Raw genomic sequence first — 25,871 nt, forward strand, 5'->3', positions numbered from 1 at the left:
GTTCTTGACGCAGAGAGTTGTGGGGGTATGGAACGCGCTACCGAGTAGGGTGGTGGAGGCAGGAACGTTGGACTCGTTTAAGGTTCAGTTAGATAGGCACATGAGTGAAACGAGGATGGAGGGTTATGGTAGGGGCTATTAAATAAGGTTAGAACCTCGGGAGACACCGGAAAAGCAGGCTTGTAAGATTAACGTTTTTGTCTTTTTATTCCGCAGGAGGACGTCCACCTCGTGTCAAACGAGGGGCATGCACACGGTGGGTCGTGCGTGGGCTGCTCTTGGAAGTTCCGGGAGTGGCCTAGTACTTCGTGTCGGTGTGTGTGCTTGATCCTGGACCGGTAGACGGGCGCCGCAACAGCTCGGTGACTAGCACTGCTAGCTGTGCAGATACATGGATTTGGGCCTGTGTCTGTGGGAGTTTGCGCATTCTCCCTGTGGTTGCGTGGGTTTCCTCCGGGCGCTCCGGTTTTCTCCCACACCCCAAGATGTGCTCTTAGGCTGATTGGTTTTACCAAATTGACACTATTCTCCCCTGAATCTGGCTAAGTTAGGGGTTCCATTCGTAGACACGCAGGGTAGAATAGGTGTAGGGTGATGTGGCGGCGCGGGCTCGTTGGGCCGAAGGGCCTGTTTCCCGTGCTGGGTTCTTCTTTGTTCTTTGTACTTCAAAGAGCCTTTCAAAAACACCACTGGCTTCAAACTAACAATGGTTCACATCAATTAGGAGGGCATATGACATAATGAACCCATTGACTGCAGACAGCATGGGCCAAAATATTGGGTAGCAAGTGAGATTTCCTGGACAAGCTTGTATAACTTGCGTCAACTGAAAGCATGGCTTATGTGCTCGCAGGACGTGATTCATGCTGACTTACAGGCTCTCTTCAGCATGAGCAACAAGTGCATAGTCTACATTCCTCTATGCTGTTTATTATTATGGCCACAGTGACTACACTTTTGGATTTCATGAAAGGTGCTATACAAATGCAAACTTTTCGCTTTCTGCTCAACATTCTGAAGCTAAATTTTCTAAACAAGATGGAAGCTAGAAAGCAACCCTGTTTTGACTCCAATGGCAATAGGGAACAAGTTCAAAATTCCATGTTTTATGGTTTTGGAGCCAACATATAAAAAGAAATTCTCCATTTTTATTAACGTTATGATAACTGAATTATTTGCACAATCTAATTGCCTAAAGCACCTCACTGAGAAGCTTCAAACAACCTAAAGGATTTGGAAGCTTTCAGAATCAATGTCAAACATTTCAACGCTGTGTTGAGACCATTAGTGATTGTGGCTATCCACAGATTGGTTTGGAGGGAATTTTTAAGAGATGTTCTAACAATGGGCCCACCCAGAATTTCAGATTCTCAACGAACTGTTGAGCATCTTTCTAGTGCAGATTTTCAACGTTCACTTTTTTTTCCTCTCTTAATACACCAGTTTTCAAAATGTGATTAAAATTTGCAGCAAAGTCAAAGCTGATAAACAGCAAGTCCCGCTTCTGAGAAGCTCCAATTATAAAATAAGTTTCTCTTAGGAGAGATACTTTGCCTGAAATGTAATGAGTCAAAATTTTGAAGTTCAAAGACAGTGTGTGTGTAAAGAGTTCCATAAGTTATTTCAATATATCTGTACTGCTTTGCCAACTAATCAGGAAACATCTATAGAAGGATTCACAAATCCCATTATAACAGCAGGCTTCATCAGTAGTCCTTCAAAAAAAAAACGTTATCCAGAGTCCTTTGCTTAGTGTGACAAGGAAAGGACCATGTATTTCACTGTAGCTCTATCCATGGGCCACCTGGAGATGCATTTCCATCGGCTTGTAATTAAACTCTGCTTTTAAGCAATCTAAAAGATTTTAACTGTAAGCTGGTAAACAGTGCTTACAGTCCAGGACATTGGCCTTTATTTAAAAATAGTAAATTCAGCCAGGAATAAAGTCAAAATAATAACACCTTCATTGTAGTACACTGAAGTCTGGGTAAGAGCTGTTTTGGAGAGTCAATGCAGATAGGCCAAATTACTTCCTTCTGCACTAGAGATTCTATGGACTAAAAGTAGCAGGTAGAAGGGAGCAGGCTCAGATTGGCACCACAACAGAAATTCCAAAAACAGACAATTTTCACTGCGACCTACTGTACAAAAGAACTCTACCTGCCTTCAACAAAAGCGCTGGATCATCACAAGTACTTTCTGCTAAAAGTTTCTAACAATAGCTTCATAGATATCCATATTTACACAGCTCTTGTCCACAGCACAATGTTCAGCTATTTTGTCTGGTTGGGCATGCTGAAGACATGCAGGAAAACCTGAAGCTTCTGTGTGCTCAGTCATCAGTTTGTTAACGACACTGTTGCATTTGTGGTTTGTTTACAAACTATAGGTTTTTATGTTTCATCTCCACTGAGCAATTACATTACCAATCAGCCCCCTTCTAGATTTTGGTAATTCTACTTTGTTTGTGAACGGAATGAACAAAACAGACTGAGCTCTTAGTAACACTGCTTTGTTCACAAGCGGAAGTAATCTCTTAAATCTGTACTCGTCCAAAAAGTCAATTTACCACCAATCGTTTTTTACTATTGTTTCACAAGTTCTGAAGTTGCCTATTTAATGGTGTACCATTACAGCCATAACAAATCAAGCCCTCGCCACATACATGAATTTTCCAGTAAGGATGGTTGGCACTCATTGATCCTCAGTTAAAATCAGCTAACTCAACACAATTTGCATCTATATAGAGCCTTTAACATAGTAAAATGTTAGATGCTGCTTTATAAGAGCATTACCAGACAAATTTGACATTGGACACCTTTGCTCATATCTGTTTGAAGTTCAAAGGCTTTGTGGGGGAGGCAAAGAGACAGTGGCATTTTCACTGAAAGAGTAATCCAGAGACTTGATGTAGTGTTCTGGACAGATGGTGAAATTTGAATTCAATAAAAATCTGGAATTAAAGGTTAAAAGGTGGCCATGAAACCATTGTCAGTTGTTGTAAAAAACCTAAGTTCAGTAATGTCCCTTAGGGAAGGAGATCTGCTGTCCTTACCTGGTCTGGCTTATATGTGTGATTCCAGACCCACAGTAATGAGGTTAATTCTTAAATAGTCTCTGAAATGTCTAGGAAGCCAATCAATTCAAGTGCAACTGGGATAGGCAATAAATGCTGGCTCGGCCAGCAACACATGTGCCATTAACTAATAAAAATATAAACAAAGTCAGTTTTAAGAAGGAACTTCAGAGGAGAAGAGACAAGCGGAAGGCAGAGTTTAGGAAGCAAATTAAAGTGCTTAGGGCACAGCCACCAGGTCAGCAAAGAACGGACAGAGGGCAGAACTGGAGAGAGATCACTGAGGGCTGTAGAGGTGGAAGAAGTTAGAGGTAGGGAGTAGAGAGGCCATGCAAGGATTGTAGCCAAGAAAATTGTGTTGTTGCCAAACCAGGCCATTGGAGGACATCAGGCAATATTATGGATGCAGAAGTGGGTGCCCACAGTGACGGAGAGGATACAGAATCAAAACTTTAGCCCAGAGTTAAATAAGTTATCATAACAATCTAGTTCAGCCTCAGGGAAAGGCTGGGGACAGTGGCTATGGAACAGAGTTTGCGATGATGGTCAAAGGCAACAGCTTCAATCTTCCCGTTTAAAATGAAGGAAATTTCTGTTTATCCGAGACTGCACGTTGGACAACGAAACAAATCAGAGACAGTACTGGGATCGTGAGAAGTGGCAGCAAGGTATTATCAAGTGTTGTCAGCTTATATATGGAATTTGACATTGAGATCATGCCAAACTTAGCATAAGAAGGGAATTTTGTACTTCCTAGCCATGATAGGGTCATCAGGATACTTAAAGTTTCTCAATTAATTTCCCAATACTATCTAAGAATTGGAAAACAAGAAACACTGCAAAAAAAATTTGTGCCAACTAACTTGAACTGCATTTGAAAGACGCATGGAATCTAAGTTTGGTGTAGTGATAAAGAAGCAATCAATTCCTATATTGAGGCGCAAATGCTGAAACTAGCTATTTAAAGATTGTGCAGCAGACATGACACAAAATACCCAAGTAATTGCAACAGCTGTAAGTCACCATCTGGCATCTATTCACGGAGTGACATGATAAAACAGACAGCTGCATCAAATCCACACCTATATAATTCACTGCGTCACTTTACAGTCCTCTTAATCCACACATCTATGGATGCTAAAATTTCAGGGATAGAAATATGATTTCAAATGCTAAACCAACATTTGACTGCCCTGACAGTATAATTTCTACCAATTTTACGTAAGCAATAAGACATGTCAAAAATATCACAAATTCAAGAATGAGTTTCCAGGCCAGCAAACACAAATTTGAAATTCCTAGCACATAACTGCTCCCATTCTAATTTTAGCCCATGAAGAATGTTTGTTTCTTTTAGACTCCACCATTGCTCTTTTTAATTCAATGTAATTTCACCAAGTGTGAATGTGTTAGTTTTCAGTAGACTGTACATGGTCAAGCTACATATCAGCTGTACCTCAGTTGGTAGCACTCTTGCCTATATTGTGGCATCAAGTCCCACTCCAGGATTTGAACACAAAAATCAGGTTGACCCTCAGGGCAGTTACACTGAGTCATAGAATCCCATCGGTGCAGGAACAGGCCATTCGGCCCACTGAGTCTGCACCAACCACAATCCCAGCCAGGCCCTATACCCATAACCCCACACATTTACCCTGCTAACCCTCCCCTGACACTAAGAGGAAATCCAACACGGCCAATCAACCCAACCCGCACATCTCCGGACCGCGGGAGGAAACCGGAGCATCCAGAGGAAACCCACGCAGGCATGGAGAGAATGTGCCTAATGCCAAGGCCATCCACACATAGTTCTGGGAAGGCAGTGGTGTAGTGGTATTTTTGTTGGACTAGTAACCCAGGGGACTGTTCTGGGGACCCAAATTCAAACCCCACCATGATGGTGGAATTTATATTTGATAAAACTCTGGAATTAAGAATCTACTGATGACCATGAAACCAATGTCGATTGTCGGAAAGAGTCCATCTGTCTCATTAATGTCCTTTAGGGAAGGAAATCTGCTGTCCTTACCTGTTCTGGCCTACATTTGTTTGACTCCTAAGCACCCTTTGAAATGGCTCAGCAAACCACTCAGTTCAAAGGGAGGACAATAAATGTTGTGACGCCCAAAAAAGCAGTGATTCACAATTTCAACAATAGCACCCCTACAATTCAGGAGTAGGCCTTGCAGCCCATCTAGTCTGCACCGACCGCAATTCAACCCAGCCTCTATTCCCATAGCCCCACGTAATAACCCTGCTCGGTCAATCAACCCAACCCACACATCCCCGGACCGTGGCAGGAAACGAAAGCACCCAGAGGAAACCCACGCAGACACAGGGACAACACGCAGACTCCGCACAATGACCCAAGCCGGGAATAAGGCTGGGCCCCAGGTGCTGAGGCAGCAGCGCCAACCACTGCGTCACTGTGCCATCTACTATCCAGAGAGTTGTTGGTTAATTCTTAGTGTTTAGTGAGAGTTTCTATGTGAAAGCTGGGAAGCTCACTTCTGTTTAAAAGATATTGAGTGGGATTTTATGGCATCACTCGGGTCACTCGCCCGAGATCAATGGATATTTCTGTTGTTGGACCCTCTCCTGCTCCAATTCCAAGCGGATGAGGTGGCAGAGTTCCGGCCAGAGAACTTAGATGAGAAACCTTCGACTATGAGGTTTCTCCCTGCAAGCTCCCTTCCTCTGAGGGTACAACTCTTCCAAATATACCTTGACACTTGGGCTGCACAGTGGTTAGCACTGCTGCCTCAAGCTCCAGGGAACCAGGTTCAATTCCAGCCTCGGGTAACTGCCAGTGCGGAGTCCGCACATTCCCCCCGCGTCTGTGTACGCCCCCCCCGGACGCTCCAGCCCCCCTCCACAATCCAAAGACGTGCAGGCCAGGTGGACTGGCCGTGACAAACTGCCCCCAGTGTCAGCGGGACTAGATATGAAGTTATATGGATAAGGCCTGGATAGGATGATTGTCGGTGGGCTGAATGGCCTCCCCCCGCACCGTAGGGGCTCCATGACTCTATCCCTCTGCTGTTTCTTTTGGCTAAGAACAAGTGTTGGAGTCCATTTTTACTCTCAGGTGGGTGTAAAAGACTCCATTGTATTACTTCCAAGAGGAGCAGAGGAGTCATCACCAATGTCCTGGCCAACAATTGTTCCTCCATAAACATCACAAAAGCACCAGATTACCTGGTTGTTGTTTGTGGGAAATTGCTCTGCACAGCTTGGCAGCCATGTTTCCTACATTACAACCACACTTGAAAGTTATTTTATTGGCTGTAAAGTGCTTTGAGGCAGCGAGGTTGTGAAAACCACTCTTGTTTTTTTAAAAATTGTACTGAGTTTGACCCAAACGGATTTAAATCAACTTAGTCCACTAATCAAGAATATCACCCTCCACTGTCTTCTCATTACAACATCTGGCCGCTTCAAAATGAGCTTAGTGTTTTACTTCAACCATACTTCCTACCAACCTGCTCCAACTACAGAACACACGCTGCTATGAAATATTTCTAAGCTTATATTTCATAATCCTGAACTCCCTTGTACTGCTGCATCCGAACGAACTGTTCTAGGCTTAGTATACTCCACTGAGTTTCAAACATAACTCTAGTATTTGCTGTCAGGTGCCTCTTTTGAAACCTGTTAAGCATATGGTCAGAAAGCCATGTCCCATGAATGGATAAATAAAATGTTCCTTATTGCTCAACTGGGAATCAGCCTGATTTCTTATTATTATTTAGAGTTTAGAGCAATCTTCGGTAGTGAATCAAGAATAATTAAGTCACATACTGACGTACAACAGATGGAAGAAATTTTGTTGATAGTGTAATGTTACCTTATTAAGTTGGCCTAATGATAGAACTGCATGAAGTATCTCTGTTACAAACATAACAATCCTCCCCCAAGTGACAGTACCTAAATTTCCCTGTAAACTAATTGATCTTGTCAAAAGGGAAGACAAAAACACAAAAGCTCCAAAAGTTACTCTGCAAAAGATGGTTGGTCTACCATAAGACATAGGAACAGAATTAGGCCACTCAGCCCATCAAGTCAGTTCTGCCATTCAATCATGGCTGATATTTTTCTCATCCCCAGGTTAATCTATTTCTATCTTAAAGACACTCAATGACCTGGCTTCTGCAACAAAAAAATCCACAAATTCACCATTATCTGGCTGAAGAAATTCTTCCTAACCTCCGTTTTAAAGGATTTTCCCTTTAGCCTGAGATTGTGCCTTCTGGTTCTAGTTTTTCCTACTAGAGGAAACATCCCCTCCCCGTCCATTCAATCCAGGCCTTGCAATACCCTGTAAGTTTTAGTAAGATCCCCCCTCATCCTTCTAAACTCCAACGAATAAGACCCAGAGTCCTCAACCATTCCTCATACAACAAGCTCTTCATTCCAGGGATCATTCTTGTAAACCTTCTCTAGACCTTTCTGAAGGCCAGCACAATCTTCCTTAGATACGGAGCCCAAAACTGCTCACAATACTCCAAATGGGGTCTGACCAGAGCCTTACACAGCCTCAAAAGTACATCCCTGCTCTTGCATTCTAGTCCTCATGAAATGAATGCTAACATTGCATTTGCCTCCCTAACTACTGACTGAACCTGCACATTAACCTGAAGAGAATCTTGAACAAGTCCCTTGGTACTTCTGATTACCCAAGCATTTCCCTATTTAGAAAATAATCTATGACTCTATTCCTCCTTCCAAAGTGCATAACCTCACACTTTTCCACACTGCAGTCCATCTGCCACTTCTTTGCCCACTCTCCTAGCCTGTCCAAGTCCTTCTGCAGCCCTCCTGATCCTCAATGCTACCTGCCCCTATACATTTCTCCCCTATATGCCTACCACCTAATCTCTGCCCCAAAACATATGAATGATACTGAGAATAGAACAGAATCTCTACAGTACAGAAGAAGCCCATTCGGCCCGTCAAATCTGCACCAACCACAATCCCACCCAGGGCCTATTCCCGTTAAAATTTATCCTTCTAATCCCCCTAACAGTAGGGTCAATTTAGCATGGCCAACTCCCCTAACTCACACATCTTTGGACTGTGGGAGGAAACTGGAACACCCAGAGGAAACCCACACAGACACAGGGAGAAAGTGTTAACTCCACACTGTGACCCGAGGCTGGAACTGAACCTGGGTCCCTGGTGCTGTGAGGCAGCAGTGCGAACCACTGTGATACTGCAATGAACTTGTGTAAATTTTTCATGATTAGACAGCAAACCAACCATCAGAATATGTTTCACCCAGAGCTGAACTATGCCAATTAAATGAACCTGCACAATTCAACACTGATGCTGTAAAGTGCTGCAATGTCAAACATAGGTGTCAGCATAGTCCTTCTTTAACAGCAACGGCCTTACCAAAAGTCCAGTTTCCTAATTCAGTATAAATTGATTTCCACAGATTAATGATGCATCATCACATTGTGCATCTTAATTGTGGATAAAACTGCTGCCATGTTCACCCCATATGACGTGACTATACTTTACAGTAAATTATTACACTTCAATACATTGAAGATAATAGGTAGAATACAGATCAAATTTTTCTTCCCCTATCCAGGGTGGGTTACGTGCTACTTCAATTTATTTTTACCCATGAGCACCATCATGGAGTATTAAGTAGCTCTACTGAAAACTTTGTGCAAAGATGAAGATAAAAATATCTTTTTACAAATCCTTCTATCACAGGCTATTATGTATTCAATAATTCACTCTAAACAGAACTCACTTAATCTTGCACAGAACAGTGATTAGATTTCTTAAGTATACTGCTGTCTGGTGAAATTTGACAGAACTGGCTATTTTTAGCATGCTGAGCACAACTGGATAAGAGTAGCACGTTTCACCATGTTCAAATAAATTTCCTAAGCAAAGCACAGAGTGAATGACAGCATTATGGACTAGGAGTCTTCAAAATCTACTAGTGATTTATACACCTTTATAACGCCATAAAGATTTAACTACATCAGGAAAGAATTAGCATGCAATTACAAAACGTTAGTTCAAAAATTCCTACAGTATGGTGTGATAATTATTGAATATCTGAAACCTGCAAAATTGCTCAGTACATTATTTCCAATGACAATGTACAATCACCATGGGTTGGATAGAAAATATTGCCCCCACACAATCCTTTGCAGTAAAATAATAGAAGAATTTTATTTGGTTTGACCTTAGTTGCTGTTGGACAGTAAAACAACGCTGCGTCCAATTTATTCAGAATCAAAAACTCTACAATGCAGAAGGTGGCCATTCGGCCCATCGAGTACACATCAACAACAATCTCACCTAGGCCCTATCCCTGTAACACCACATATTGACCCCACTAATCCCTCTAACCCACGCATCGCAGGACACTGAGGCAATTGAGCATACCCAATGCACCTGACCTGCACACCTTTGGACTGTGGGAGGAAATCCACGCACACCCAGGGAGAATGTGCAAACTCCCTAAAGACCAAAGTGGGGAATCAAACCCAGGTCCCTGGAGCTGGGAGGCAGCAGTGCTAACCACTGTGCCAATGCACATTGTGTACTGCTTTAAAAGTAACACTATTAAGAATGTTTAAATTACGTTTTTCATAAAGAGAACTAACACTGGTGATGCCACTATTTTTGGTTATTGGCCATTGAAAGCAGGTCAGAATTTCTTTATTTGTTCTTGGGACATGAGGGTTACCAGCAAGGTAGCATTCAGTTACCTACAATTCGTCAACCTGCCAAGCTATTTCAGAGGACAGATAAGAGCTAACCAAATTGTTATGGGTCTGGAGTTGGAATGTCGAGACCATGTAAGGATGTCAGATTTACTTTCCTGAATGACATTAGTGAGCCAGATGGGTTTTTACAACTATTGAATGGTTTCACAATCATTTCCAATGAGACCAACATGTTACTCCAGATTACTATTGCTGCCATGACACTGAAGCATTAGCCCAGGTCTCTGGATTACTTGCCCAGTAACATTACCACTATACCACTGCTCCATTAAGTACAGTGTCAGACAAGTGCTTGCTGAGATTGCTGCAGTAAAATGGTTAAATACATTTGCTTGAAACTGCACTCTTTTGACAGCAAAAGATACATACCATTTAGAGATTTTAAAACTGAGTTGGTACTTGGGAGCAGCTATTCACAGTGCAGGATCAAACAAAGTAGGCAATGAGATTCAAGCATCTCAACCCAAACATTTTTGACTGGCTCCTAAAATGAAATCTACCTTCTTGACTTTCAAGCAACCATGACAATAACTCACCACTCTTACCTGTATATAACTGCATTATTGCACGCAAACTTGAAGTGAAAACTCACCTTGTTTTACCTCAAACTGCATTTGACAACAACCCCATAAAGTGTCACATATGCAGTGTTTGCAAATTTCATTAGAATTTAGTTTGTTTACTTACCACTTCTTTCACGACATCAATAAATATCTCTACATTCCAGGTATGGGCCTGTGCAGTGTCACTTTTATCCTTCCCATCGCTCCAGATTCCACTACTTGGGGCTGAGATAGACTAAGCCAAACAAAAGTATTTAGTTAAAGAATGAAAATTAAATCAGAATAAAAAGCATGCCTGTTACTGACACCCAAAAACCAAAGGCAAAAGGCAAAGCCAAGTCCAATTTCTTCATTTTTTTTGTTTCTACTGAGCTGTAAGGGACAAGGAGATAGACATGGCTCTCTATCCTCTGCCGGTTCTTAATAGAATTTAATTACAGATTTCAAGCAGGCACTTTACATTGCCATACTCTTTATTAGCCTTGTTCCACCCCAATACTTTTCTTAATGGGGCGAAGAACATACCCACCAGACATTAAAGTCAACAGTCAGTAGCTGATAATGCCTAAACACATCCTGCAAATTCCACACAATTTACAAGAGCGCTGTTACTTTTCCATCTCCTCAGTTTACACCTAGACCATGTGTCAGCTTGGCTCTCACTTCTGATTCAAAAGCTTGCACGTTTGATCGCCACTCTAGAACTAGAGTGCATAATGCAAAACTAACATTTACTGAAGGTGTGCTCTCATGTTTAGGTGTTGCCTAACAATATAATGAAAAAGAGTCCCCATCTGTTTCGTCAGGCAAAAGCAAACGATCCATGATACCATTGAAAGAGCTAGCAGTTTACATGGTATAGCCTGGGCAACACATTTCTTAACTGACACCACAGTAAACAAATTAACTGGTTATTTAGCTCATTTACTTTGCACTAATAACTGCCATGTTGGCATACAAATCAGTGAGGCTCTTTAACCTGTAAAGTGCTTTGGGATTTCCTGGTGTGAAAGCCAAGGCATAAATGTAATTTATATTTTTTCTACATTAACAAAATCCTCACTCCAGATGGTAAAAGGTTTGTCACCATTGCTGATAGCAGGAAACAGTTTACAATTATAAATGAGCTCACTGATTATGGATCAGAATCAGTAAATAACAAACGCACGACGCAATAATGGCACTTTGCTTATTCAGGTAGCAATTTCAAGAATTGGAACGATTTAATTCTGCTAATCAGATTGTGGTTTACCTAAGTAGGTGCCAGAGACAACTGACTATTGGGAGTAAACAAAATAAAACAGAATGGACAAGGAGAGAGACAAAGCAGCATAGCAGATGGAGGGGAAAATTCTGATATTGATACATGCAATTGATGCTGAAAAATCTATGTGGGGGAGGGATGGTGATGGTGAAATAAACTTTCATCAGATTGGCCAAACTGCCTGGAGAATGGAGAAGTCCTTCTAATTTGGAAACTTATAGTAACAATTCCATTCAGAGTGGCAGGGAGGTCTGCAAGAATACTAAATGTGCACATAGTGGAGTCTGGTCAGGACTCTGGGACACCTAAAAGATAGCTGAAGTCAATGTGACTCTAGAAATGGCTATAGATCTATTAGTCAAGTCCAGGGAATAGAAAAAAAAAGATTAGTTTTGTAGATTTAAAGCATGGAAATTCATTGCAAAGAGATTTTGCTCTCAACAATTCACAACCTTCTACTTATTCAACTATATTGCAAATAGACAAGTCTAAAACGCTAGCCATTGTCCTTGGAAATGGTTAGAACTCGAAACTGCTTCGCAGATTACCAGCATGCTAAAGAAGATGCACATGAAGAAATAAAGATTTCTGTAAGGCTTGATAAGGTAATTTTAGAACTAAGCAGAAATCCATCCGGATTTACTGCAGTCACAAAACTGTTTACATGTAAGACAACAAGAAGCTGAGGCATTGAAGGCTGTGTATGGTTGTGAGGTTATGAAAGGACTTTCAAATATGCAATGATATTGCTACTCTGGCAGGAACCTTGGTTGTACAGCATATGATTGAAGATCAGTGTCCTTGCATGGTGAAATGAGTCTCAGCTGAGCAAACACCAAGAGAATGACAAAGCTGTGAGAGTGGGTCTGTACACAGGAATACCAGAATGGGAATAGTGACAACAAGCTACCAATGTAACAGAAGCTACATTATGTTGATTTTGTATCTCATTAGTTCAACAGTGCAACCTTACAAGTAATTAAATATTTGTTTGTTTTTACTTGCTTGTATGATGGTTACCTGTAAGGAAATGCCATCAGTCAGGCCTGAATGCGTCCGAGCCATCATTCCCAACACTCTGGCAACCTGAGAAGCCGTCACCTCACGAACCCCAAACTGCAAAATGATTTGGCGGCATTCTTCAGCACTAAAGAAAATTAAACATTCATTTAGTAAGGAAGATATTTTCCAAGGTAGTTATTTGTGAGTATAGAACCAAAAAAATGGAATCCTTGGAAACTTCAATTCAATTCTCAAATGGATATAAAAATGCAGTGGCTATTTGAAGTGTACCCTTGACTGCCAACATAGTCTTTATACAGTACTAAACTTCTGTTAGGTCAACCCCGATAAAAATGACTTCTTCATTGGAGGAACAATATTTTGAATTCTAAATTCATAAAGGGAGATAGCTGTAACACTTACTTATTCACATGCACCTTCCAATTGGGCACAAAATCAACAGCAAGCTATTCAACAGGCAAAAAACTTTCCCCACAGCCAGAGCTCAAATTTAAAAGCTCAGAGGAGCATTGTGATCGAGAACGCAAATCAACTAGATACTGGAAAACATCAGTACATAAAAACAGATCAACTCTACAATCAGCAGCAAAACAAATCATGAGAGACACTCAGCAATTAAGGTCTCAATATTATCTCATTTCACTTCATGCTGTCCCTCCCATGCTAATACTACAGTTAAGAAAGCCCACCAACACCTCTACTTTCTCAGAAGACTAAGGAAATTTGGCACCTCAGTTACAACCCTCACCAACTTTTATAGGTGCACAATAGAAAGCACTCTTTCTGGTTGTATCACAGCTTGGTATGGCTCCTGCTCTGCCCAAGACTGCAAGAAATTACAGGTGGTCATGAATGTAGCCCAATCCAGCATGCAAACCAGCCTCCCATTCATTGACTCTGTCTACACTTCCCACTGCTTCGGCAAAGCAGCCAGCATAATGAAGGACCCCACGCACCCCAGACATTCGCTCTTCCACCTTCTTCCATTGGGGAAAAAAAGGTACAAAAGTCTGAGGTCATGTACCAACCGAAGAACAGCTCCTTCCCTGTTGCTATCAGACTTTTGAATGGACCTACCACGCATTAAGTTGATCTTTCTCTACACCCTAGCCACGAATGTAACACTACATTCTGCACTCTTTTCCTTCTCTACAAATGGTACGCTGTGTCTATATGGTCTGCACAAAATAATACTTTTCACTGTATTCACTATATAAATTTGCTTTATTATTGTTACATGTATTAGCATAACGTATAACCCATGAATTCCCAATCACAACTGAAATATATCACAACCGCATGGAGAGTACTGAACAAATACACACAGCTTCCCAACATCTTGCGATACACACCTGTGTCAGACATTTATCCAGTTCTGCTTGGAGAGCTTTAGATCTGCACAAATGAACTAACAGGGGATCACTAACGGCTAAGCAACATTATTACCACACACATTCACTGCTGCATAATAAACTTTTTAATAAGTGACCTAAATAAGGACATTTGCAAATACTGGTAGATTGAGAAGTGTATAACAGCCAAAAAGTTTAAAATTTGCTATTAATATACAAGTGACACAGATTGTTGCATTATTATATTATACCGTCAGATGCCAAAACATGAGCTCATGGCCACAATTTACAATTGTGCAAACTCTCTGATCCAACCATACCACACAAATGGGCCAAATAGAGCTTGCGCAGTTATGCACATAGGGGAAATCAAGAAAACAAAAAAAAAAGGCAATTTGTAGCATGAGCAGAATCTTGGGAGCAGATATCCTATCAGCAAGGAAACATCTGCACAGCAGAAAAAAGCTTTAAAGATCAGCATTTACGTAGGGCATTTGCTCACTTCAAGAGGCCTGTGCGGAGCTTGACAGAAATTATTTTCTGCTCAGTACAACCAATGTTAGAATCTGAAGTTTACAATACAAGATGAAGCTATTCAGTCCACTGCACATGCTCTCAAAGAACTATTGATCTGGCTCCAAAACCACAGCTTCTTCATAAGATGTGTTTCTTTCATACATGTGGATTGATCTACCACAACCAAAACCAATGTGTAAAAAGAATGTTTTCACTGTTTGATAAGTCTTAATTTTTAACCAAATACATATTTTTTTGTGGAACTTCTTTATAGTAGTGAAAGTAGTTTCTTTTATCTCCCTTAACAATAAGGCCTGGCCTCCTTGAGCTCATCTTAATGCATCATGTCTGCACTCTCCCTGTGTTCACATTAATCCTAAAGTGCACAAAACCTATCATAATATCCTAATTGCACTCTGACCTTACCTCTATTTTATAACCTATCAAATTGCCATCTTCATTACAAACAGTATCAACATTTTCTTTCATTTGCATACATGGTTTCTTGAATTTTTTGTTCAGGTTTACCATTTAGTGTTCACATTTCATTTTCTTAACCTCCAGAAATACATGAGCTAACAATTTTTTGCATTAAATTTCATTCTACATCCATCTATCCAATCTGAAAACTCATTAAAACCAAAAAAAAAGTTTTCAAATGTCAACAACAAAAACACCAAAGTCAAACGCAGTGTAGAATCCATTTCACTTCTCCAAACATAAACTAGGTCACTATTCATTTGTGTATTTCAGCGTGATAACAGACACTCAAGTGGTTAGTTCACCACTGAGCTGGCACCTTAACATTTCTTCCAAATATGAAAGATTTCACTTTCTCAAGGTAAAATTATCTCAATCTTCAACTTATAAGAAAGACTTTGAAATGCAGGGGTACCATTGCATTACAATATGATGCAGCACACCTCTTAACTCTCTTCCCTCTCAGCTACCCTCATAGTACCAGATCTCAGTTACATTACTGTGACTGCCCTAATGGGGAAAGAAAAGAATGCCAGTCAAACTCTTAAACCACTTTCATACATCTTCTGGGAGTCAGTTACAGCTACCTTTGCAGAGTTCTGGAAGTAGGTCAACTGTGTTTAGTATGTCTTTTTTTTTGGCTGGAGAATGATCAGGAATGGGAGAATAGAAGCAGTTATCCCCAAAAGGGTTAATTAATGAAAACGCCAAGTTTTAAAGCCCATGTATGAGTAGCAAGTGATGATGACACTGGCAATTCATGGCTTCTCAGCAGCAATACTCAAGAACTTTACTGCTTCAGTGTCATCATTTCACCTGTATTAACACCCTTTGAGTCAGCAACGATTGGTATATTTTTATAGGACAAAACACTTCTGCAACAGAGTAGGGAAACTCCATTAATATTCACAAAACGCAGACATGCAAACGAACTTAGTTTTAAAGGATTCTTGCTGTCCATTGAACAAACTTTCAGCATAGAAACCAATGAAACCCTACAGTGCAGAGAGAGGCCATTTGGCCCATCGAGTCTGCACCAACCACAATCCCACCCAGACCCTACCCCCATATCCCTACATATTACCTGCTAGTCCCTCTAACTACGCATCTCAGGACACTACGGGGCAATTTTAGCATGGCCAATCAATCTAACCCACATATCTTTGGACTGCATCTCTGCAGCATCTCCAGAGTACAAGTGACTGCATTAATCTCAGAGCAAGATGAGCACTATTTAGAAATAACCCACAAAAGTCAGTTATAAGCGGACTTGTACATACCTTGTGCAAAAACCGTAGCCTACTTCTTGCATAAAATCTGCCAGTGAGCTATCCATTGTTTTCGCTATCCCTCCCGAATCAGTCAGGATCCTATCCATCAGAATGTCCCGTTTTTCAGGATATAGTAGTGGTGCAAGCACCACAGGGCAACGCTCTTGCGGAAAATCTGGTAGAAAAAAAATTTAAGAAATTAGAACAAATGTAATTTTTTAAAAGGGTGCATCAGAAATCAAGAGGACTATTGAGATCCCGCCAAAAATCTAAGCATTTACACAAAAACCATACTTAAAAACTATTCCAGGCATGGGTTAGGTTATTTTCTTTTTCTTCTATTTCCAACCACATAATAAGCAACCTGCCCCAGGTCATCATCAAATATCATTCTCACCTCTAATTTCATCTCCCTCTCCCTATCACTCCCTGTCCTTTTAAACATTATTTCCTAGTGCCTCTTCATTCCATGTAGCTTAGATAAGGAATGGATAAGCCACTTCCAAAGTTGGCTGTCCTGTCAACACTACCTACAATTAAAAGGAATGCCCACTTAGATGAAGTACCAACACCTGCAGAATTGTATCACACGAATGTGTATATCACTTGGCAATGTGAAGTACAGTTCAACTGACCTTCTGTTGCAGCATCTAGGAGACACATTTATGGCTAAACTAGCAGTTAAGGAAAGTCAATTTCTTTCACTTCCCCAACATCCCCCTCTCAAAATCTCTGGTTGTATACTGAGATGTTGTCACTGGCACAAAGGGCCCTCTGATTTCTCACTTTCATGTCTATTATACATGACTTAAGTCTTGACAGTGCATGTCAGCTTATTCAATTCTCTCAATTATAATTCTTTCTTCACCTGACAAATTTACAGGCACACACACTTATACAGTAGCAGAAGCTGTAGCCTGCCTTACACAGAGACAACAAATGTATCATTCCCAATCACTCCATCAGTTGAGGCCAATTACCTCAGGTTTGAGCCAAGGATTAAACTAGGATTTTTTTCAGTCTCTAGAGCTCAGCCACTCGCTCGCTATACCGGTTAAACCATCGGCAAGGTGAAGCTAAGTAACTCAGCAGTGCATCATGTTGTGCATTTTGCTGCTTTGCTACTGGAGCACAAGACATTTGCGAGCACTTTCACCACATGAACTGCAGAAATTTAAGAAAGCAACTACCTACTTAGGGCTACCAGAAGTGGAAAATAAATGATGACCTTACCAATGATATTCAAAAATGAATTACAAAAAATTCTAAGATGGCTGACATTGGGCACTTTTGGCAGTCGCTACAGTGTAACAATATAGATAGGCATAGAACCTCTGGCACAGGAAAACCCATCTAGCCTAATCCTATATTCCAGCTCTGCATCCATAGCCCATTTGATATAGCACTTACAAGTATATACCCAATTTTTTTATGCAATGAAGGATCTGCCTCTACCACTCCATCTTCTGGGTGGAAAAAAACCTCAACTTCCCTCGAACGGGGTACCATTGTCTCTTCCCCAATTGTACACGCTAAAGATTATACATCCATACTTGGCTTACCTCTGCGTAATGTCTTTAGGAAAGCGTCAATCTGTTCTTGTCCAACACCAAAAGCTCCTTTTTGCCCAAAAAGAAGATGGGAAAGGAGCAGGTGCAGGACTTCTATTGCAATATCCTGAAAGCCACCTTCTTGGTTCCCACTTACGTCTGCGTCAATGTAAGATCGTAGAAGATCTGGGAGTTTCTGTTTCACAAACTGGAGAGCTGAAATTCAAGACAAACAGGTTGTATAAAAGGACACTATTACCCAAAACCCATTTGGTCATGGTAGGGCTTACAATTGTAGGTGCGTGTGTGGGTGGGTGGGGGGGTGCGTGCGTGGGGGTGGGGGTGGGGGGGGGTGCGCGCGTGTGGGAGGGTGTGCATGGGGGTGCTTTCCACCAGCAAGTTGAGCTACGTGCTGCTGTTAAGGATTTGGGAAGGCTGCCAGACACAAAGTGTTCAAAGTTAACAGCACCACTGAGAATTCAGAGGGCCTTCTCCATTAGTACAAATAACTACGGTTCTGTCATATGTGAAGTTTTGAACTGGTACAGAAAAAATAACTAGTAGGGGCGGTGCAATACTGGACAATCCCACTGAAAGCAAGTGCTTAAAGCTGAATAACGTGCAATTAAAATTTAATGTTTTCTACGTCTAATGGTTTTTATTTAAAATTTTCAGTTTTTCAAAGTGCAGCTCCTTTATCTTGATAAATCAAACTCAGAAATAAACCCCAGAAGGGATATAGCTGTGAACTGTGCTTCCTCATTCATAATGTACCAAAAATCTAGCATCTTTCACTACTAAGAGGAAAGCTTATAATTACTTATTCATAAACAAAAAACTTAAAAGGTTTTTTTTTCGAAGAAAACCTAATATGTACAATACCAATAATGTGAAGTTACAAAAAAAAGTTTTCAACTCAGTTCTTCTAGAAACCCTTTCGCCCACGGAAATGTGGAACAGATAAAAGATTTTTTCTGAAGGAAATGCTTCAAATTTACTAATAAAAATAATTGAGTGCTGGAACTGCTGTTGTCGAAGTAAATGCCCAAACATAGAAAATAACTCTTTAAAAGGCAGTACACAGATATTAGGCTAGTCTGAGGCACCAGCCTTGTATCCTCAAGTTACTCTGCACAGTTCACCCTCAACTGAAGACATTTACTGATCAGTGTGTCTGGAACGAGTGCTTGTCCAACTTATTTCTTCTCTAGCTTATTTTGTGCAACTTGATCAAGTAGACAGACAAATCTAAGCACAGACCCCAGCCCAAGTAGATTCAATACTTACACAGGAAAATCTTCATTCTAAAGTTTCTTAATTATAACTTGGCATTCCAACTTTCCAACAATATAACAGCCCTATCCATACTAGTTATTTACTTTTAAATAAATGCGTCCGACAGCACCCATACTTTTGTGCCTTATAAAAATTTTGTGTTGGTATTACCACACTAAGAATTAGGTTGAAGCTAACATTTCATATTGGACATTATAGCCAAAAGGAGAAGGCAAGGGAGAGTACTCTCATCCCATTCACCTGGACAGCATTCAGACCTACTCCCGAGGTGTTCAGCACACACCCCAATTAAGCTTCCATATACCATGGGTGTATTATTTAGATAACCTAATTTCACTGTACAATACAAGTTAAACAAGTTAAGTCACTTACCAAACCCCCTCAGATCTGAGCTGGAAGAATTCAACAATGCAAGTCCAAAGATGACCTGAAACACAGAAGTGCATAATGTCACAACACAAATGTGCCCCGAAGCAATATGCAAGGATGTCTATTGAAAAAAGAATGCTGTTTTGCCACACATCACATACTCTTACCTCTTGGACTTTGCTTAGCTTGAGCACTTTACTAAGCTGAGTAAACAGATGGGGTGAAGGTTTCAGACTCTGAAGAGAGAAGTAGAATTAATTAGACAAATCGTGAACAGAAGAATTGGTGTAATTTTGGCTGCATCAGGTAATGTGAATTAAAACCACAAATGTTGGACATGAAATATAAAAACAGAAGCTGATGAAAATTGCAGAGTCAGCACTGAAAGAGGAAGATGGATCTGCCCATCAGGAGATGCAGGGGAGAACCATTCACCAGAAAAGGTGCATCCAAAATATTAACTCTACATATCTAGCTTTTACAATATATCTGAATGTAGTATTATTCATTCTTTGATTATTTATAAATTGGCTGTTATCTTCCTTTCAACCTCAAACTCAGTTAATAGTGAAGAAATCCTGGGCTTTATGAAACATGTACAAAACTCTGGGTCCAACCTCAACAGAAAAATTGCATCCAGTTCTGGGTGCCCAGACTTAAGATGGATATGAAGGCATGAGAGAGGGTGCAGGAAAAATTAACAAGAAAATAGTTCCAGGGATGAGGAGCTTCAGCTATGTAGGTAGAATTAAGAAGTTGGGATTGTTTTCCCTGGAGAAGTGTTCGTTGCGATGAGATGAGGGGGATTGAATATAAAAGTAGGGAGGTCTTGCTGCAGCTGTATAGGGCATTGGTGAGGCCGCAGCTGGAGTACTGTGTGCAGTTTTGGGCGCCGCACCTGCGCAAGGATATTTTGGCCCTGGAGGGAGTGCAGAGGAGGTTTACTAGGCTGATACCGGAGTTGAGGGGATTGAGCTATGAGGAGAGGCTGAATAAACTAGGCTTGTACTCGCTAGAGTTTAGAAGAATGAGGGGAGATCTCATTGAGACGTATAAGATGATGAATGGGATGGATAGGATAGAGGTGGAGAGACTCTTCCCGCTCAAAAAAGACAGTAGGACTAGGGGGCACAGCCTCAAGATAAAGGGGAGGCGGTTTAGAACGGAGTTGAGGACGAACTTCTTCACTCAAAGGGTGGTGAATCTCTGGAATTCTCTGCCCGTTGAAGTGGTGGAGGCTGCCTCGCTAAATATTTTTAAGAAGCGGGTTGATGGGTTCTTGATAAGAGAGGGGATTAAGGGTTATGGGGAGAGGGCGGGAAAGTGGAACTGAGCCACAACAGATCAGCCATGATCTTATTGAATGGCGGGGCAGGCTCGAAGGGCTAGATGGCCTACTCCTGCTCCTATTTCTTATGTTCTTATGTTCTTATTTGATAGAGGTATCCCGGGATGAAGAGTTTGTCCTGAGGAAATGTCAAGCAGGATGGGTCTATACTCATTCGCGTTTTTAAAAATGCAAAGTGAACTTATTGAAACAAAAGATCCTAAGTGGATAGAGACAAGTAGAGGCTGAAAAGAAACAAAGTTGAAATGGGGGCACAATTTCAAAATATGGAGGCACACACTTAAGACTAAGATGAAGAGGAATTTCTTGTCTCAGGGGATTATTCTTTGGATTCCTCTTTCCAAGAGAGCTGTAGAGGTTAGGTCATTGGATGCATTCAAGGCTGAGTTAGAGCAGGTGTTCGGTTGACAAGATGATGAGTTAAGGGTGACAACAGGAAAATGGAGTCAACCATAATCTTATTGAATGGCAGAGCAGGCTCAAAGGGGCCAAAAGGCATACTCCTGCTCTATTTCTTATATTTCTAAATGGTAACTTTCATTCACATTCTTTTTTTCCCCCCCAAGATATTCACCTAAAATGCTGCATGCAGAGAAATACATAGGAACAAGAGCGGGCCAGACTCTTGAACCCGTCCTGCCAATATTAAGATTGTGGCTGACCTGTATCTCAACTCCAGTTACCATCCATTTATTTCAGTTTTGAAAATTTCCATTGGCCCAGCTTCCAGTGCCTTTTGGAAGTGTAAGTTCTCCAACACTTGAGAAACTGCATCTTTGCCTACAATCCCATCTTCATAATCAGGCCTCGGACAACGAAAATACTGATAAATTCAGCTGTTGAGGCACTTTAAGGATCTAACACAAGAAACACATTTCAAAAGCCCCCACACTTCTCTCACCTTCAACATGTAGCTGCATGCACCCAAGTGAGCAGTTATACTAAACATATTGAAGAAGGTTTTGCTTTACTGTCATTTTTACTTCCTGTTTTTCACGATGCATCAACCTGTTACTTTTCTACACAACCCCAAATGATCTTTTTATTCCCTTCAAGAAGCCAGAGCTCTTATCCAATGCAAATATTCAAAGTTTTCAAAAAAATCAAGCTTTTAACGATTTGGCGCACTGCTTACTGGCTTACCACCACCGCCCACTCATGATTTTTTTGTCAACTTAGCTTTTTCACTTTCCTTAACAGTAGCTAGGGAATTATTGCTCTAATGTTAATTAAATGTGTTGAATGGAAGAATGGACATATCAAATATTAAGAGCTAATAGATGTAGAACAAGGACTCTCTTTTTAAAACTCTACAGTAAAATGATTACAAGATAGGCTTGATTTAATAGAAGCTGGCACGAGAGGAAGAAAGGTCAAACATTTCCAATATGCCTTCTGAGACAGCATCCACTGACTAGACAGCTGAAACAAAAAAGTTGGAACTAAACATCTTACATAGCTAAATGTGCAGTCCAATCTTACAAATTCAGAGCTCCCTCAATGGCTAGTAAATAAATTTCCCATTAGTGCTGCCCTGATCCACACAAATCAGGAAGGCCCCAATTTCAACAACTGGTCTCTGTTGAGTCAAGTAATCTCAGCAAGAGTGAAAGTCAGTCAACAGGAACTGTGAGCAGGGGCATAAAAGTCAGAGATCCCAGTGCTGATCATTAAGAAAATAACCACCAATAGAACAAGAGTGGGCTCAGCTATAATTTCCAGGTTCACATATATAGGGCCAGTTAGGCACAACATTTAAACAGTTGTCCAACCCATGACCTGTAGGAAGAGCAAGATGAAGAGGCAGAATCAAAAATGAAATTCATAAATAGCAATGAAGAGAACAGCCTTCAACTATTCACCATCACCTCCTCATGGAGGCTGATGGATGAACCACAAACGCTGGTCTCATATTTCGTGGAAGAATTAAAAACAATTCAGAAAAATTAACTTGATATATTCTACTGAATAATTAACAAAATGAAAATGCATTTAGCATCTGATGAGCTGCCTTAGGTTCAAATGTAGCAGATAGCATTTGAGGATATAAACTCTGAATATACAATTTAACTTCTCCAACTTGCAAAGAACATTGATAAAACCAGTGCTGATTTGACAAAATCAATGCAAGCTAAGAGGGTCCATAACGTAATTGGTGTTACGTAATTATGGAAGGAAAACAGAAACAAGATAAAAATGCTCAACTAAGGAAGAGCTAAGTTCAGTGATTTAAAAACAGACTTTCCCAAGTAAATTGGAAAAGGTCATTGCAAGGTGAAACAATAACAGAATATTGGAAGGCCTTCACAGTAATTAAGGTAGAAGCATAGAACCTTACAGTGCAGAAAGAGGCCCTTCGGTCCACCAAGTCTGCACCGACCACAATCCCACCCAGGCCTTACCCCCATATCCCTACATATTTTACTTGCTAATCCCTCTAACCTACACATCTCAGGACACTATGGGACAATTTTAGCATGCCAATCAACCTAACCTACACATCTTTTGGATTAGATGGACAAGCTAGATATATTCCTTTAAGGGGGAAAGATCTGCTGTGGTATTTTGTAAGGCTGGTTTTGGTCCATCACTCTAATTTATAAAACACTCAAGATTCTGGTGCTGGGAGCAGTGTTGTAAAACCTGCCAGAATGTCAGACTAGGGAAATGCTTGACAGGTGAGTTCAACGTGGATAAGTAGGAAGGGATGCAGTTTTACATGATTAATACCAGAGTGTATACTATAATGGCACAATATTAAAAAGCATGGAAGAGCACATAGAGAACTTATTTTCCATACACACTAACCCTTAGAAGGTGCAGAAAAAAATGATGAGCGGATTAAAAATACGGATCACATGGGTATAAATAGAGGAGTTGAATATAAAAGCAGCAAGATCATGATAAATCTTAATAAATTCCCTGTCATCCAGGAACGATGTAAAGATATTGGAAGTGATACTAAGAAAGTTTACCAGGGTACTACCTGGGATGAGACACCTCAGTTATGTGAAGATGGCAAAAATTATAACTGTTCTTCCAGGTATACAGGTGATCTAACAGAGGTTTGCAAGATAAAAGTTCTCATGAAGTGGGGAAAAACATCCCCCAAGTGGATCAATGACTAGAGGTCAGATTCAAAATAATGGAAAAGATTAAAAAGGGAAAGATGAGAAGAATTTTATTTAGAGTAGAGTACAGCTGAAAAGAGGCATGCTGTCATTTTTTCATCTTGTACTCAACAGGACAGGCACAAGAATGCCAAATTTCGAAAGAGATAATTTATATGGAATGAGAAAAAGGGTGCTGATTCTTCAGCAAGTTGGCTTTGATTGGTTAAGATGTTGCCATGGTGAATGAACCTGGGAACCATTGTTCCCCATGCTTTAGCTTATTCAAGAAAGTTGCAATGTCTGGATATAGTGATCTTATTCAAACATACAAGATTTTGAGGGGACATGACAGGGTGGATGCTGAAAGGATGTTTTCCTTGCAGGACAGAGTAGAACTAGGAAACAGTTTAAAAATGAAGCATTTAAATTACACTAACAAGTAACTTAAGTCAGGCTTGCAATGTAGCTTATGCTTGCTATTCATTTGCAGGGACTTGTCTATTCTTTATGGCAATGTCTTAAGAGCTGGCTTGCAGACCAAATCAGCAATCCTTTTCTGATACAGTATAAATTATCATTCCCATTGAAATTTGGCATTCTTGCATCTGGTGAGTGCAAAACAGAAAGCTTTAACAGCATGTTTCTTCTTTTCAGCAAAACTCAAGTTCTGTACACCATGCAATTATTATTCATAGTTGTCAGGATCTGGAAACTTTTTAACCCGAAAATGTGGTGGAAGTAGATTTTAATTTTAAAAGGGAGGTGGGTGGGTTGGTTTTTGACGTTGAGGAATTCAGAGTTCAAGGCAAAAACTGAGATTTTGGGACTAAACAACTGCTCATTTAAAGAGCCTGCATAAGCATAATATGCTTTCAATGCATACATTTCTGTGATCGTAAAGCAACATTCAAAATATGTGTCTCAACACAGCTTCAAAGTCACTGACATAGGACAAGTATCCAATTCAGCTGTAACAAGTGCCTACCTTCTGATAGTGCAATGGATTGTCAATGGCGTAGCACAGCGTCGAGATAAAGTTTGGCTTAGTGATCAGCGACGCACACTCCTGAATCAGAAACTGAGTCTGCAAAAAAAAAATTTAATTTAGGATAATCCAAATTAGGTACCCTAGTGATAAACACTTGACTAAGACAGTTCGTGCATACAGTTTCAAACTCAACACAGCTTCGAATTGGAGCATTAATGAATTGAGACACAAAACACTGAAGTATTGCCCTAACACACTAAACAGAAATGACATGTGGTTGATACACCCTCAGCAGCATAAAAAGCTTGCTGTGCAGTGTTTGGAGTTTATCAGTGCTCGAGAAATAGTTTGTGATTGATATTATTGTACCACGATTGTAATCCTACATTAAAACGATTCCGTTGCATAACAAATACAGTTGCTGAAACTGGCAAAGATACCAAGCTCAAGCTTCACATGAAGCACTTACACAATCAGTCAGGAACAACTTAGAGGGGAAACTACCACAGCTAAGGAAAGTTATAGCCTTGGAGGGGAGACTGCAGAGATTTACTAGAATAATACCAGGGTTTAAAAGATTCAAGTTATGAGGAGAGGTTGCATAATCTTGGCTTGCATTCCTTTGAATGGGATAGTTATGGAGTGATATTATAATATATACAAGTTTAACTTGTATAGACCTCATTGAAATAAAGTCATTTAAACTGAAACAAACATAAAACAATTTGGGACAAGGCTCCAGCCACATCAGACACTCTTCTCACAAACACAAGATTCCTGAAACTTGGCCTATTCAAGTAAATTCACTGAACACAGATTCTAATAAAAAAAATCTTATTTTACAGCTTACTGCTCTTTACAGTATGGATCAATTGGTTTTGCTCAGTGGTACTTTTTCTGATTATTT

General features: G+C 40.5%; 1 protein-coding gene across 6 annotated transcripts in view; it reads right to left on the reverse strand.

Moving 5' to 3' along the window:
- Window positions 1-25,871, reverse strand: part of cnot1 (CCR4-NOT transcription complex, subunit 1) — a 188,800-nt gene that overhangs the window by 116,731 nt on the left and 46,198 nt on the right. For all 6 annotated transcript variants that reach the window (XM_080187255.1, XM_080187259.1, XM_080187254.1 and 3 more), the window contains 7 exons: window positions 24,962-25,060; window positions 19,683-19,751; window positions 19,519-19,573; window positions 17,863-18,066; window positions 16,310-16,475; window positions 12,679-12,805; window positions 10,519-10,629 (listed from right to left, as the gene is read on the reverse strand). In XM_080187255.1, coding sequence (XP_080043381.1) covers window positions 10,519-10,629; window positions 12,679-12,805; window positions 16,310-16,475; window positions 17,863-18,066; window positions 19,519-19,573; window positions 19,683-19,751; window positions 24,962-25,060 — 831 coding nt within the window. The remainder of the gene's footprint in view (window positions 1-10,518; window positions 10,630-12,678; window positions 12,806-16,309; window positions 16,476-17,862; window positions 18,067-19,518; window positions 19,574-19,682; window positions 19,752-24,961; window positions 25,061-25,871) is intronic.

This window comes from Carcharhinus amblyrhynchos, chromosome 4 (genome assembly GCF_965287045.1).
Source record: "Carcharhinus amblyrhynchos chromosome 4, sCarAmb.v2.hapA, whole genome shotgun sequence".
In the NCBI taxonomy this organism is placed as follows: domain Eukaryota; kingdom Metazoa; phylum Chordata; class Chondrichthyes; order Carcharhiniformes; family Carcharhinidae; genus Carcharhinus; species Carcharhinus amblyrhynchos.